At 43.4% G+C, this 15672-nt stretch overlaps 1 protein-coding gene across 2 annotated transcripts in view; it reads right to left on the reverse strand.

Annotated features, from left to right (window-relative positions):
* Positions 1-3086: 3086 nt before the first annotated feature.
* The window catches only part of WNT6 (Wnt family member 6), a 67080-nt gene continuing 54494 nt past the window's right edge, over positions 3087-15672 (reverse strand). For both annotated transcript variants that reach the window (XM_077273183.1, XM_077273182.1), the window contains exons 3-4: positions 11443-11747; positions 3087-5048 (exon numbers count right to left, since the gene is read on the reverse strand). In XM_077273183.1, the coding sequence (XP_077129298.1) occupies positions 4587-5048; positions 11443-11747 (767 nt within the window). In that variant the 3' untranslated portion in view covers positions 3087-4586. The remainder of the gene's footprint in view (positions 5049-11442; positions 11748-15672) is intronic.

The raw sequence follows: 15672 nt of genomic DNA on the forward strand, positions 1-15672 counted from the left end.
ATTATTTTTAACATTAGATCTTTTTACTATTAATGCTGCATAGGCAGCATCAATAATAAAATGTTGGTGACACAGGGTTAATAGCAGCGTTAATGGAGTGCGTCACACCGCAGTGTAATGCAGCCATTAACCCTGTGTGAGCGCTGACTGGAGGGGAGTATGGAGCGGGCACTGACTGCGGGGAGGAAGGAGCGGCCATTTCACCGCCGGACTGTGCCCGTCGCTGATTGGTCGTGGCCGTTTTGCCATGACCAATCAGCGACTTGGGATTTCCGTGACAGACAGAAAGACAGACAGAAAGACGGAAGTGACCCTTAGACAATTATATAGTAGATATTTGAGGGTGTTTTTGAGGATTACGGAAATATTATGAACACTGTCTCAGTATTGCTTGAGCACAGGATGATGGTAAGCGGCATGGCGGTATTATTTTGGTCCTGCGTGAGCAGATTCATGGAGTCTTGTTCTATGCCACTCAGGTTTAACTTACTTTTGCTTGAATGAACCCACATTCTCTTCTTGCTGCACAATGAATTGTGGAAGGCGTTGTCTTGTCCTGTCCGCAGGTGTCCTGGGTTTACATCTCATCTTTTCTTACATACAGAAAAATTGTATTCAATCAAATTGTAAAGATAAAAGATAGAGTCTGATTGGTTACTATAGGAAACTTTAGCATTAGCCTTACTTTACTAGGCATTTATACCACTGATGCCCGATTCATTACTTCCCTGAAATGCCCTCATATTAGTGCATGTGCCACAGACATGTCCATACAATGCCACACACAGATGTCACCCCTCAATATGTAACAGCAGAACTATTATAGCTATTACTTTTGTTATTATGTACATTTGCTTGCTTTTCCTTTGTTTTAGCCTTTGCCTTCATTTTTTGTATACTGTGACAGTAAATCTCCAGTCATCATTTTCAGGTATATCGATGACATTCTCATAGAAACCCATGATGATTGTGCTATATCCATTATAGGCAAATATTTATTATTGCTTATTTTACTTATCTTACACAAAGTATTTTACCACCCTGCATGGAAATTAGCAGTCACGTGACTGTGAGCAGCACTGAACTGTTTCCTGTTAATTCTGCATTCAATCTAATAGTTTCAATCTATGTGAAAAGTTGAGTAAATTTGCAACCACTTTGCACAGATTTTTAGCTGTCACTTCCCCCAATCATAACCGAAGCTGCTTTATATTTCTGTTGCTTGCTTTCAATAAGCAATTTAGCTCTTATAAGGCATTGTTCTCTGGTAACAGGGAATCGGACAAATTCTGAATGCACCTTTAGCTGTGAATAGAGAAGTTTACATCAGTTAGTAAAATTAACCATAGAAAAGCAAAATATTTGCACCCTGTCGGTTTTCTGTACTTTCTACATGATCTCATTCAGCTGTGCGAAGAACATCTTAAATAACTTTATTACTAAAAATACAAGATTATAATACACACATGTCCGGATAGCAATGACGAATCTGTACAATGACCAGAAACAGAGAATATTACAAGTAATGCAGACAGGAAATCACGGCCATTTCTGCTACTTTCCATTATACTTTGCATTCCAATTTCTAATTATTTTCGCTATTTCTCATTCCTGTCAGTGAATAGAAATATTACTGCTTACATCTTACATCCAGATTTGCCAACATTTAGTGATGAGCGATTCTGCCAAAATCTGAATCTGCCAATTTGCTCAAATTTGTCCTGGAAATTTGAATCAAATTTATGAAATGCGCATTGAATGTTCCCTATTAGACACAAAGAAAACTTGAAGATTAAAAGAATAAAAGCACAGCATACTCGTCCTCTGCTGGCTTCCCCCTGCTCAGGTCTCTTTTGCTCTCCTTTCACTCTGTCCCTTCACTTTCTGCACCGAGTGGGCCTTGGGGGGCGCATGGAGTGACATCCCAACTTCATGCCATAACAAAGTTCGTCACTCGAAACCCACTCAGGGCAACAAGTGTCAGTGGAGATTGAAGGGAGACGCAGAAATGGTCGTTGATTGCCATGAAGATCAGAATAGACCAGTGTTGGAGGAAGCCAGTAGGCTGCAGTGGTGAGACAGGTGAGCAGCGAGACCGGTGGGCGACGAGACCGGTGGGCGATGAGACAGGTGAGCGGCCAAGTGAGTATTCTCTTCCATTATCTTTTTATCCACCTGAAATCAATTCCTCCATCTCCACCACCTTTATATCCAGTATACGGCATCCTCCGGTGAGCTAAATCCATCCAATCAGAGTCTTGTTACAATGTATCATTGCAGGTAAAGTATATAAATGTATCCTCTCCTTTTGGTTGCTTAGCTCACAGTGGATTAGATAAAGTTGCAACAAACGGTAAACATATTATCTCTTTCCTCACGCTGACATTAGTTTCTGTTCTGTTCAGTTTTGTAGCATTTGGTAGGCAGCACAGTTTGGTGCAGTATTCCTTCTGTTACACAATAGATTTGTCATATCCATCAATACGCAGGTAATGAAAGAAGCAATGATGCCAACGTGACCAAAGCCAAACACCTCAATGTTGTTTAAAATCCAGGATTTAAAAAATATATATAATTTTTCCATTTTTCTTTTCACAGACAGTAAGCAGAGATCTTAAAAGTGGCAATAAATTGATGAAGGATATTAAAAAGTTGCAGAACTTTTCATTACTCATTGATCCAACTTTACAGAAAACATCACCATTGAAGCAAATGTAGCTCGTGTTGTGCAACCAGGCAGAATTTCAGAATTTTTAATTTTACAGGCAAAACATATTCAGATCTGAAGATGAGAAATGTCAGTAAAAGCAGAGACTCTTCTCTGAGCCCGACCTCTAGAATAAGTGCTGAGTATATAGTAAGGGGGCTGTGAGGTTGCAATGTATGAAGATGTTGGCTCAGTGCGGAGGATGATGGGGGGGGACCTGATGCAGCGCAGCATTTTACATTACAAAATGGGACAAGCGACTGGGACTCAGATCATGACGTAAAAAAAGAATCACAGGGACCTCTGCTCACATGTCTCTTCCGTAAGAGCAGATCTGCAAGACGTCTATGTATGACCTACTTGACCTGTAGAGACAGGAGAAGTGTCTGGCTGGCCATGGCTTCCCACGGCAAAATAATGCCTTGGCATCTCCAATATTAAAGGGCTAGCCTGTAGTAAAACAATCCCTTTAATATTAATATTTTTGAGGCCCTTATAGACCTTCCAAAGATTGGGATTCCCATGGACCCATCAAAGTGGAGGCGTTGGGTACATCGGATAACCAGGACTCCTGTGGATATGGACATATATGGACCCCCATCATGGAGGAGATAGGTACAGCTGCTCATCAGAACTCCTGTGGACCTCCAATGTAGAGGAGATCAATACACCAAGGATTGGGACATATATGGACCCCCACCATGGAGGAGTTATGTACATCTGCTCATCAGAACTTCTGAGAACCTCCACTGTAGAGGAGATCATTACACCAAGGATTGGGACATATATGGACCCAATCACGGAGAAGTTCAGTACATCTGCTCATCAGAACTTCTGAGAATCTCCACTGTAGAGGAGATCAACACACCAAGGATTGGGACATATATGGACCCCATCATAGAAGAGTTATGTACATCTGCTCATCAGAACTCCTGTGGACCTTCACTGTAGAAGAGACCAATACACAAATTGGACATATATGGACCCCATCATGGAGGAGTTATGTACATCTGCTCATCAGGATTCTGGAGAACCTCCACCGTAGAGGAGATCATTACACCAAGGATTGGGACATATATGGACCCCATCATAGAAGAGTTTGGTACATCTGCTCATCAGAACTCCTGTGGACCTTCACTGTAGAAGAGACCAATACACAAATTGGACATATATGGACCCCATCATGGAGGAGTTATGTACATCTGCTCATCAGGATTCTGGAGAACCTCCACCGTAGAGGAGATCAATACACCAAGGATTAGGACATATATGGACCCCCATCATGGAGGTGCTTTGTGCATTTGATGATCAAGGCTTGTGTGGACCCTCCACCATGGCGGACTTGGGTACATCTGCTGATCGGGACTCTGATGAACCTCCACCCTACCAAACATTAGCCCTATAACGTTCCCTTTGTTTGCTGTCCATATTGGGGTCATCCCAGATGTAGTGTCAAAGGCAGAAGGGGGTCCGGCTTAGGTACACCAAATAATATGGTATCTGTATCGGGCCCAGCTCCCAATGACCGACTCGAGGATGAATATTGTAGGATTATGTGACCGTCGCTCTGCATTTAGTGGTAATACCATAATTATGCTCCTGTAAATGTTTACATACATACATACATATATATATATATATATATATTATCTATAGAATGATACTGCTTTGTTGCCCCCTACTCAGTCATTTCTTGAGGACGCACCCACATTCATCTGCTGAGGCGCAGATATGTGACCATTGCAGTCTCAGAGCTGACAATTTTTCCCGGCTCTGTTCTTAGAGGGGGTGTCTATGCCGGGTCCTACGTCGACGTCCAGGTGCCTCCGTGTGAGCACAGGAGGGCGGATTCGGGGCTCCCTTCTCTTTGCAGTCCATCTTAGAGGCACATACTGAGCTCTTTTTTCACAGTGCATTTATTGCAGTTTACGACGCAGCACCAGTGGAAGCGGCACAGGCAGCTCTCCTCCACCACCACAGTCTCCTCCCGATACCCCCTGCCGCAGCAGAGCAGGTCGCAGCCCCCAACGTCCAGAGCGGTGCTGTTACAAACACGACCCCTTGTCCCCGGGGAACCGGTTTTTCGGTTGGCTTGACAGAAATCGGGCGAGTCAGCAGAGTAAATCAAGTCTTGTTTGTCAGGGGGTTTGATATTATGTCCGACTGGTATAATTGTTTTGCCGTCGTTTCCCCCCATAACCTTAAAGGCTCCATTGAATCTCTCAAGTAGCCGATCTCCCACCTCCCTGAAGTGCGGCATCTTCTTCCAACAAGTGCGCAGGGTGCAGGAACCGGAGAGACCGTGGCACTTACACTCCGTCCTCATGTAATTCTTCACCGCCTGCAGCAAAAGCAAAGAAACACCAGAAATGAGCAACACAAATAATATAGTGTTAATTATCACACAAAACTGTCCCGAGTAAGGGAAAATGCCAGAAGTGTCTAAGAAACAATATTCACCTAATTCTATCACCAAGATCAGTAATGCAATCTATGTACACAGTGACTGCACCAGCAGAATAGTGAGTGCAGATCTGGTGTATAATACAGGATGTAACTCAGGATCAGTAATGTATGTATGTACACAGTGACTGCACCAGCAGAATAGTGAGTGCAGCTCTGGGGTATAATACAGGATGTCACTCAGGATCAGTAATGTAATGTATGTACACAGTGACTGCACCAGCAGAATAGTGAGTGCAGCTCTGGAGTATAATACAGGATGTAACTCAGGATCAGTAATGTAATGTATGTACACAGTGACTGCACAAGCAGAATAGTGAGTGCAGCTCTTGTTATTTTTATCATCTGCATTGTTTTGAAGGTTCTCAGAGGTTTTTGGCCACATCACCGGTCCTTGAGGTGGCCACATATTAATTCCTTTTTTTGTGCCCCTCCTTGAGTGTTACCCAGTGGTCCTGAGCACAACAGGGCTCTTTTTGACCTGATTCATGAAGAATAATATCACCTCACTTCCTTCCTGGCTTCATTTCCCGGCATACTTTACTGCCATGAGATAAAGATTTGTATCTTTATCTGGAACGCTGAATCACTGCACTATATATAATATCAGTCAAACAAGTCGAAACAATTCTCAACCTACAATTATCCTGACATATAAATACTCTGCCTAAAAAAGCAACGGCCTCAAGGGGTTCGGGTACCGTGCCAAGTGCCGTTACTCAACCTCTATCTAGACAAAATAGTGTCAGGTTTGCGAGGGGACTGATGGTATATATGGGGTGATAAAATGTCTACACGCATGATAGATAGATAATAGATAGATGATAGATACATAATAGATAATAGATAGATAGATTATAATTAATTAAAAATTGATAGATAGAGAATAGATAGATAATAAATAGATAATTGATAGATAGATGGATAGAGATAGATAATAGATGGATGATAGATAATAGATGGATGGAGGGATAGAGATAGATAATAGATAATCGATCGATCGATCGATAGATAGTTGAACATTTTATAGTATCATGCAGCACTCTGATCACGGGTGGTCCGCTCGGAGGGGGGACATTTGTCCGCTGCACAGTGGCGCTGTGAATTACTGCGACGCTTATTGCTGATAGACGGTGTTAATATGTAACATCTGGAGGTGATATATCTTATCTATCTCTTTTAGAAAGTGTGGAAACTTCCAAGAGACCATATATCACCAGCGTCTTATGAGGTTTCTGACTTCAGCATTCAATACATTATGGATTCCAGCCACCGCGGATGATGAGGGTTATCATTTCCCATCGTGTAAGTGTCCTTTAATACCAATAAACAATAGGGAAATACGGTATTATTTTAGGAATTAGTAGCAGAAGCCACATGTTGGAACGGTTGTGTTCTGGACTAGCAAAGTGCTGACGGTGGGATATTACAGCAATCTGTCAGCAGTTAGACAGCTCCGCGCTGACAGCAAGTGGAGACAGCACTTCATGTGATTAGTGGATAGCAGTCTGTGCAAATGGGAAGCTAGGAAATCTGCAGAGGAACATGGAGTCAGGTGCAAAAGTGTCACATCTGGGGGCAAACTCTACCGGAAACTCCTAGCTGGGGACAGAAAGAATCTATAAAGTATCCTTGCCCCTGCTGGCCAACGTGAGACGGCAACTCCACTGATTCCCCTACTAACCATAAGGAGTACTACAAGTCCCTGACCCCCAATTCATCCCCTTACACTGACCAAGTAGGTAATAAGAAATCTCTACTGGAATTTCTTCGACCCCATTAATCAGAGGATTGCAAGTCCCCGGCCCCTACTGGCCAAACATCTATTGGAATTCCCTACACCCCTGCTGGCCAGAAGTGGTACTGCATCTTTCCTAGTTCCCTACTGTCCATAATAAGAACTGACGGACTCTGCAGAAAACAAATGTTAGCAGAGTCTGAAATATCTGGAATATATATTTACACTCATATTGGTGAGGTAGAGATCAATTTTGAGCAACTTGGGTCACATTATGCTGCGCCCATTTTTTACTGGTATTTTTTTCTACCCAATTTTTAACCCTCCATAGTTGGGAGCCAAAATGTGTAAACCATTAAAATAATGAAGGAAGAATGAGGCGGACATGAAACTTTTTTACAATTCTGGCACATGTATTTTTTACTAAATCTCTCCCAATGTTTATTACTTTAGGCTATGTGCGCACGTTCAGGAATGTCTGCAGAATTGTTCTGAACAAAACCGGACTTTTTCTGCAGGAAATCCGCATGCGTTTTTTTTTCCCGTGTTTTTATCTCGTTTTTTTTTTTCCGGATTTTTCACGTTTTGTTCCAGAGCTTCCCAATGCAATAATATGCAAAAAATCCGCAAAATTAATGAACATGCTGCGTTTTTTATCGCAATGCGTTTTGTTCGCGGAAAAAAATGCAGCATGTGCCCAAAAATTGTGGAATGCATTGAAATGATAGGATGCTTAATGTAAGCCTTTTTTTTTTTTTAATTTTTCCACGGAAAACGGCAGAAAAAATACATGAAAAATCCTGAACGTGTGCACATAGCCTTATAGTAAATCAATCAAAAGAATTAAGTAAACATTTTAAAGAACCTTCACTCTAGAAATAAAGTGTAAAAACGTGGAGTCCTGCTGCAAATCAACTACGGAATATCATACGTTTACAGCTTAAAAGCTGCTGGTGCAGAAACTGTACAGAGCGTGTTCTGTAGTGTTATTATTATTTACATTTAATGCACAATTATGGGAAGACGGAATAATTACATATAATACATATATATTATACAAGTACACTAATAATAGAGGAAGCAACTCAGGAAGGATCATTTAATGTAATTTATGTACACAGTGACTGCACCAGCAGAATAGTGAGTGCAGCTCTGGAGTATAATACAGGATGTAACTCAGGATCAGTAATGTAATGTATGTACACAGTGACTGCACCAGCAGAATAGTGAGTGCAGCTCTGGGGTATAATACAGGAGGTAACTCAGGATCAGTAATGTAATGTATGTACACAGTGACTGCACCAGCAGAATAGTGAGTGCAGCTCTGGAGTATAATACAGGATGTAACTCAGGATCAGTAATGTAATGTATGTACACAGTGACTGCACCAGCAGAATAGTGAGTGCAGCTCTGGAGTATAATACAGGATGTCACTCAGGATCAGTAATGTAATGTATGTACACAGTGACTGCACCAGCAGAATAGTGAGTGCAGCTCTGGGGTATAATACAGGATGTAACTCAGGATCAGTAATGTATGTATACAGTGACTGCACCAGCAGAATAGTGAGTACAGCTCTGGAGTATAATACAGGATGTAACTTAGGATCAGTAATGTATGTACACAGTGACTGCACCAGCAGAATAGTGAGTGCAGCTCTGGGGTATAATACAGGATGTAACTCAGGACCAGTAATGTAATGTATGTACACAGTGACTGCACCAGCAGAATAGTGAGTGCAGCTCTGGAGTATGATACAGGATGTAACTCAGGATCAGTAATGTAATGTATGTACACATTGACTGCACCAGCAGAATAGTGAGTGCAGCTCTGGAGTATAATACAGGATGTAACTCAGGATCAGTAATGTAATGTATGTATACAGTGACTGCACCAGCAGAATAGTGAGTGCAGCTCTGGAGTATAATACAGGATGTAACTCAGGATCAGTAATGTATGTACACAGTGACTGCACCAGCAGAATAGTGAGTGCAGCTATGGAGTATAATACAGGATGTAACTCAGGATCAGTAATGTAATGTATGTACACAGTGACTGTACCAGCAGAATAGTGAGTGCAGCTCTGGGGTATAATACAGGATGTAACTCAGGATCAGTAATGTAATGTATGTACACAGTGACTGCACCAGCAGAATAGTGAGTGCAGCTCTGGAGTATAATACAGGATGTAACTCAGGATCAGTAATGTAATGTATGTACACAGTGACTGTACCAGCAGAATAGTGAGTGCAGCTCTGGAGTATAATACAGGATGTAACTCAGGATCAGTAATGTAATGTATGTACACAGTGACTGTACCAGCAGAATAGTGAGTGCAGCTCTGGAGTATAATACAGGATGTAACTCAGGATCAGTAATGTAATGTATGTACACAGTGACTGCACCAGCAGAATAGTGAGTGCAGCTCTGGAGTATAATACAGGATATAACTCAGGATCAGTAATGTAATGTATGTACACAGTGACTGCACCAGCAGAATAGTGAGTGCAGCTCTGGAGTATAATACAGGATGTAACTCAGGATCAGTAATGTAATGTATGTACACAGTGACTGTACCAGCAGAATAGTGAGTGCAGCTCTGGGGTATAATACAGAATGTAACTCAGGATCAGTAATGTAATGTATGTACACAGTGACTGCACCAGCACAATAGTGAGTGCAGCTCTGACGTCAGATATCATTCCAGATTAGTAGCTGGTTGGTAATGTAATATATGTACACAGTCACTCTGGTGATTCTGTGAATCTGTTTTTTCAGTGTCTGCATACATACATATATATGCTTTACTGCACAGGAAAAGCAAATGCCAATTGAACAAATGGATAAAGCTGAAGAGACAGGAAGAAAGGGAGTGAGAGATGGAGAGGACAGAGTCAGAGGAGGAGGTGGAGAGATAGATTGGGGAGATAACACCTAAATGCTTCTCTTATGGAATGCACCTTGGATCCCCTGCAGGCAAAGCCCACCACCCCCAGGAATTCTCCATGACCACATGGCTGCTTCTGCCTCCCCAATCCATCGCTCATTGCTAATTAATTCATGATTCATGGAAGCGTCTTCCTTCTCCTGGCTCTTTAATTAAAATACTTTTCTATGATCGTAGATAGGAAACCACAGGTCTCAGAGCATGAAGCCAAAATCCATTGTCCTCGCTGCTCCTCCGTGGCTGTGAGTGACAGCAGGGAACGAGCGCAGACAGCTCTGCCCAGACTGCTCCTATAAATCACTGCATTATATCTACTTCTCTTTTTTGCTTGTTGATGCAATTAAAGAGGATATTACACAGAAAATATAGAAATGCTCTCATGGCTATTAGTGCAGCAAGTGTAAAATGACTGTATAGTGGGAGAATATAAACTGCTACCAAAGAAAGCGAAATATGGTTCTCCCTGTCAGCAGGATTGTGCTCAGGAATTACACACAGTGTCTGGTCGGCGCCGTTATACTGATTACACGGATACCTGGTGATGAAATCTGTCTTGTGGTTCTTGTGGAATCCTTATTTGTAGTTTTCAGTTAATGATATGCTCGTGCTCTGGGGTGGCATGTGGGCGAGGCTGTGGGTGGGGATGTGAACGGGGCTGTGGGTAGGACTGTGGGTGGGTTGTGGGCGGGGCTCTTGGCAGGGCTGTGGGCGGGGCTGTGGGGGGGTCTTTATGTGGTGCTCTCATTAGGTATTCACCAGTATGGCTTCTGATAGGTCACTGACCCCTCAGTGATCTGCCCCCTAATTTACATAATGAATATTCTATATATTGTAAAGAAAAATTATTAAAAAATCAGGTGCCGGCGGCGGTGCCTGCAATTCAGCCTGATCACATGTATAATCTACATTGAATTGTTTTATTTGATGATATAAGTAAATTCATGAAACAAAAAATGCCTCCTCCAAGATGGCGCAGTAGCATCTAACAGATCACCGATAGCTGCTACTACACAGGCACGGCCGGCGCCATCTTAGTGGAGACAGTTTTTTGTAATGAATTTAGTTATATCATAAAAAAAATTGAATGCATATTATACCTGCGATCAGGCTGCATTGCAGGCTCTGCCGTCTGCCTGTAGAAGGTGATTTTTTTTTACAATATATATAATATTCATTATGTAAAATAGGGGGCGGGTCACTGACGGATCACTGACCTGTCAGAAGCCATACAGATGAATATGTAAGCAGAGCACCACATAAAGCCCCACCCACATGCCCGCCCACAGCCCCGCCCACATGCCGCCCCGGAGCACGAGCATATCATTAACTCGAAACTGAAAATAAAGATTACACAAGAACCACAAGACGGATTTCATCACCAGGTATCAGTGTAATCAGTATAACGGCGCCGACCTGACACTGTCTGTAGTTACTGAGCTCAATCCTGCTGACAGGTTCCCTTAATGTGCAGGCTTGACTTCTGCCTTTGTACCCAGTAAAGCTAAGATCCAGGCAGTACACATGGGCGGAATTCGTTTATCTGAAGATGTCATTATTCTGTCTCCTCTTACTGAAAAGAATCCTTACCAGCCTTCCTGCCTCATTGTTATGAAGGTCGATCAGAGTGCGGATATCGCTTTTCCCCTTTTTCCTTTTTGCATCCATGAACTGTTTTGACTTTTCGTAGCCATATTCCACATCATCGCCGCAGCCCCCCCACTCCCATGCGGATCCATCCGCCCCCGGTCCAATGGCAAGAGGTGGCGGTGGCGCCCAGTTCCGTGTCACTTCACAGCCGCACTGCATCAGCTCCCCCATGCTGCAAGCTTGTGTCACTGCGTGGATCACGCCGGCCGCGGTTATGGCGTACACAAACGCCGTCTCCCGGATATCTGCAGAGAAGAAAACAAACCGTTAGCTCCATATCTACATCCCAATAAATTTCCTAATATTCACGGGCCGCTGACTGCAAATGACGGGAAATGATACAATTTATACAAGCTCGGAACTAAACTGTAGCAAATTGTATCTTCTCGTGTTACGCTATCGCTGCGCCGCTCTTGGCCGATGTTCATAAGTTTGTGTTTTTTGGGGTTTGCCAGAGAGGGGGCACCGCCAGTCGCCGTATACAGAGGGGGTAACGGGATACAGTCAGAGGCAATGCTAGACTTATTTCATCTCTTAATAATTGCCCCGCCGTCCCCGGGAGACAATAGGATCTGTCACATCGGTCCAAAAATGAATGAACGTTTGTGACAATTACGGCGGCTGGGTTCATGGTTTACCCCGGACATTGTATCCAGCAGCGTTTATTGCCTTCAGTTAATCACGACTTGTGCGGACGCCCAGAACATTCGTCATGGAAGCAATAAGAAGAATAATATCAAACGTCTCAGTTCACTTCTGCTTCAGTAGTTCACGGCAGAAAGCAATTGTGGATCCAAATCGAGTTCTGGATGATGGGAGTGATGATTCTGCAGCAATTGAAAAATTGGGAATTGTATCTTAAGGAACTCTTCTTACAAACCTAATACAGCAGCACAGATGTATTAATATCTACCCAAGACCAGGCAGATAAAAGAGCCAAAGTCATCGGAGATGTGCACATGGAACCATAGGAGCAAACTGCCAGACTTTACTGACTTAGTATGAGGCTGCAGTCACACTATCAGTATTTGGTCAGTATTTTACATCAGTATTTGTAGCCAAAACCAGCAGTGGGTGATAAATGCAGAAGTGGGGCAGATGTTTCTATTATACTTCTCCTCTGATTGTTCCTCTCCTGATTTTGGCTACAAATACTGATGTAAATACTGACCAAATACTGATGGTGTGACGGCAGCCTCAGGACGAGAAAGATCCACCGTCCATTGGAGTAACATGTGCCCGATTCACAAAGTGGCCACAATACATCTCTTTATAAATTTAGAGCATCTTTGAATCGAGAATTGATCTGATTTATGAACAGGGGGTCAATTTACACTCATTTTCGGCAGGTAATAATACATTTCTAGTCCAGATTGCAACCACGTGCACTGAGGATTAATCCCACCAAATGTGAAAAGCGGCAGGTGACAAATATGACATTAACTGTAATTTGTCACTTTGTTTATTGCTACAAGAGTCACAGAAATTCCCTCAAAAGAAACAGAGAACGCCTGCGTCAGGTTCTATCTCTAGATATAACACTATGTATCAGGGGAGTTTTTGGCGTCTGTTCCTTTAAAACAAAACAAAGGTAAAAAATAAAATAAAAGTCAGGAGTTAATATTGGAGCAGCCCCCCTCCTCTTCCTCCTCCTCCTTCTATTTAAGTTTTTATCTTCTTAATATATTGCAATCGTCCTATTATTGAAGAAACACGGGAGCAATAGCGCAGATAAGGTATTACCCGTGATACAAAGGATGGAAAACACAGGATGTGAGTTCACCTTGTTTTATTGCAATGTAACAACGAACACCCCTGCACAGCTGCTGCAGACCGTCGGTCATAGACCGTAAGGATAATGGAAGGAGAGAGGCGACTTTCCTGCGCTGCTGTCAATAGCCCACAAAAGATGGTAGAGAATCAATAGGATAAAAGCATCTGTTTATTCCGTGATGTGGATCTACGCATTTCTAGGTACTCCAGCCTCGTCCACAGCATGGTCCACAGCATGGATCCAGAGCTGACACCTCTTGAACTGGGCCCGGCTGTAGTTTCCTGCACAGCCATGTGACCGGGGCTCCGCTGTGCAGGGAAGGAGGATGCAGCACTAATCTGCACTGCGGCCCTTCATTCATAGAATTGGTCGGACCTTGACCAAGTGCTTTTATTTATACATGGCCCTGCAGGGCCGGCGTCAACACCCGGCCTAGCCGGGCAATTGCCGGGGCCCTGACAAGACAGGGGGGCCCACTCACACAGTCATAGAGCCATCTGGCTGCTTTAACCCTTTCTACCCTTTCAATTTGCGCTGGCACAAGCATCTTCTCACTGTCAGTGCAGGGCCAGGCACACATAGGGGTTAATTAAGGACACAGCCAGCGTGACATTGTGGGCGGAGAGTTCTCCTGCTCTGAATCTCCTGACTGTGTGCACTGCTGAACTTATGGAGGAGACAGAGCTCCTACCAGCACCTGAGTGAGTGCAATGCTATATCGCTGTATGTTCTGACAGTCTGGGACTGGGTGACCTGGGGCGGCCATGGGCTGGGCGGCTGCAGCTGATATATATATACTACAGCAGCCGCCCAGCCCAGGCCCCCAGCACAGCCTGTATAGATACAGTGTATATAATATATATACAGGACAGGTGCTGGGGGCCTGGGCTGGGCGGCTGTTGAAGTATATACACTGCACAGTACCACTCCCCTGTATATATACACTGCACAGTACCACTCCTCCTGTATATATACACTGCACAGTACCACTCCTCCTGTCCTGTATATATACACTGCACAGTACCACTCCCCTGTATATATACACTGTACAGTACCACTCCTGTCCTGTATATATACACTGCATAGCACCACTCCTCCTGTATATATACACTGCACAGTACCACTCCTCCTGTATATATACACTGCACAGTACCACTCCTCCTGTATATATACACTGCACAGTACCACTCCTCCTGTATATATACACTGCACAGTACCACTCCTCCTGTCCTGTATATATACACTGTACAGTACCACTCCTGTCCTGTATATATACACTGCATAGCACCACTCCTCCTGTATATATACACTGCACAGTACCACTCCTCCTGTCCTGTATATATACACTGCACATTACCATATCTCCTGTCCTGTATATATACACTGCACATTACCACTCCTCCTGTCCTGTATATATACACTGCACATTACCATATCTCCTGTCCTGTATATATACACTGCACAGTACCACTCCTCCTGTCCTGTATATATACACTGCACAGTACCTCTCCTCCTGTATATATACACTGTACAGTACCACTCCTCCTGTATATATACACTGCATAGCACCACTCCTCCTGTATATATACACTGTACAGTACCACTCCTCCTGTATATATACACTGCACAGTACCACTCCTCCTGTATATATACACCGCACAGTACCACTCCTCCTGTCCTGTATATAGACACTGCATAGCACCACTCCTCCTGTATATATACACTGTACAGTACCACTCCTCCTGTATATATACACTGCACAGTACCACTCCTCCTGTATATATACACTGCATAGCACCACTCCTCCTGTATATATACACTGCACAGTACCACTCCCCTGTATATATACACTGCACAGTACCACTCCTCCTGTATATATACACCGCACAGTACCACTCCTCCTGTCCTGTATATAGACACTGCACAGTACCACTCCTCCTGTATATATACACCGCACAGTACCACTCCTCCTGTATATATACACTGCACAGTACCACTCCTCCTGTATATATACACCGCACAGTACCACTCCTCCTGTATATATACACTGCACAGTACCACTCCTCCTGTATATATACACTGCACAGTACCACTCCCCTCTATATATACACCGCACAGTACCTCTCCTCCTGTATATATACACTGCACAGTACCACTCCCCTCTATATATACACCGCACAGTACCTCTCCTCCTGTATATATACACTGCACAGTACCGCTCCTCCTGTATATATACACTGCACAGTACCTCTCCCCTGTATATATACACTGCACAGTACCTCTCCCCTGTATATATACACTGCACAGTACCTCTCCTCCTGTATATATACACTGTACAGTACCTCTCCCCTGTATATATACACTGCACAGTACCTCTCCCCTGTATATATACACTG

Source organism: Ranitomeya variabilis, chromosome 7 (genome assembly GCF_051348905.1).
Source record: "Ranitomeya variabilis isolate aRanVar5 chromosome 7, aRanVar5.hap1, whole genome shotgun sequence".
NCBI classification, from domain to species: domain Eukaryota; kingdom Metazoa; phylum Chordata; class Amphibia; order Anura; family Dendrobatidae; genus Ranitomeya; species Ranitomeya variabilis.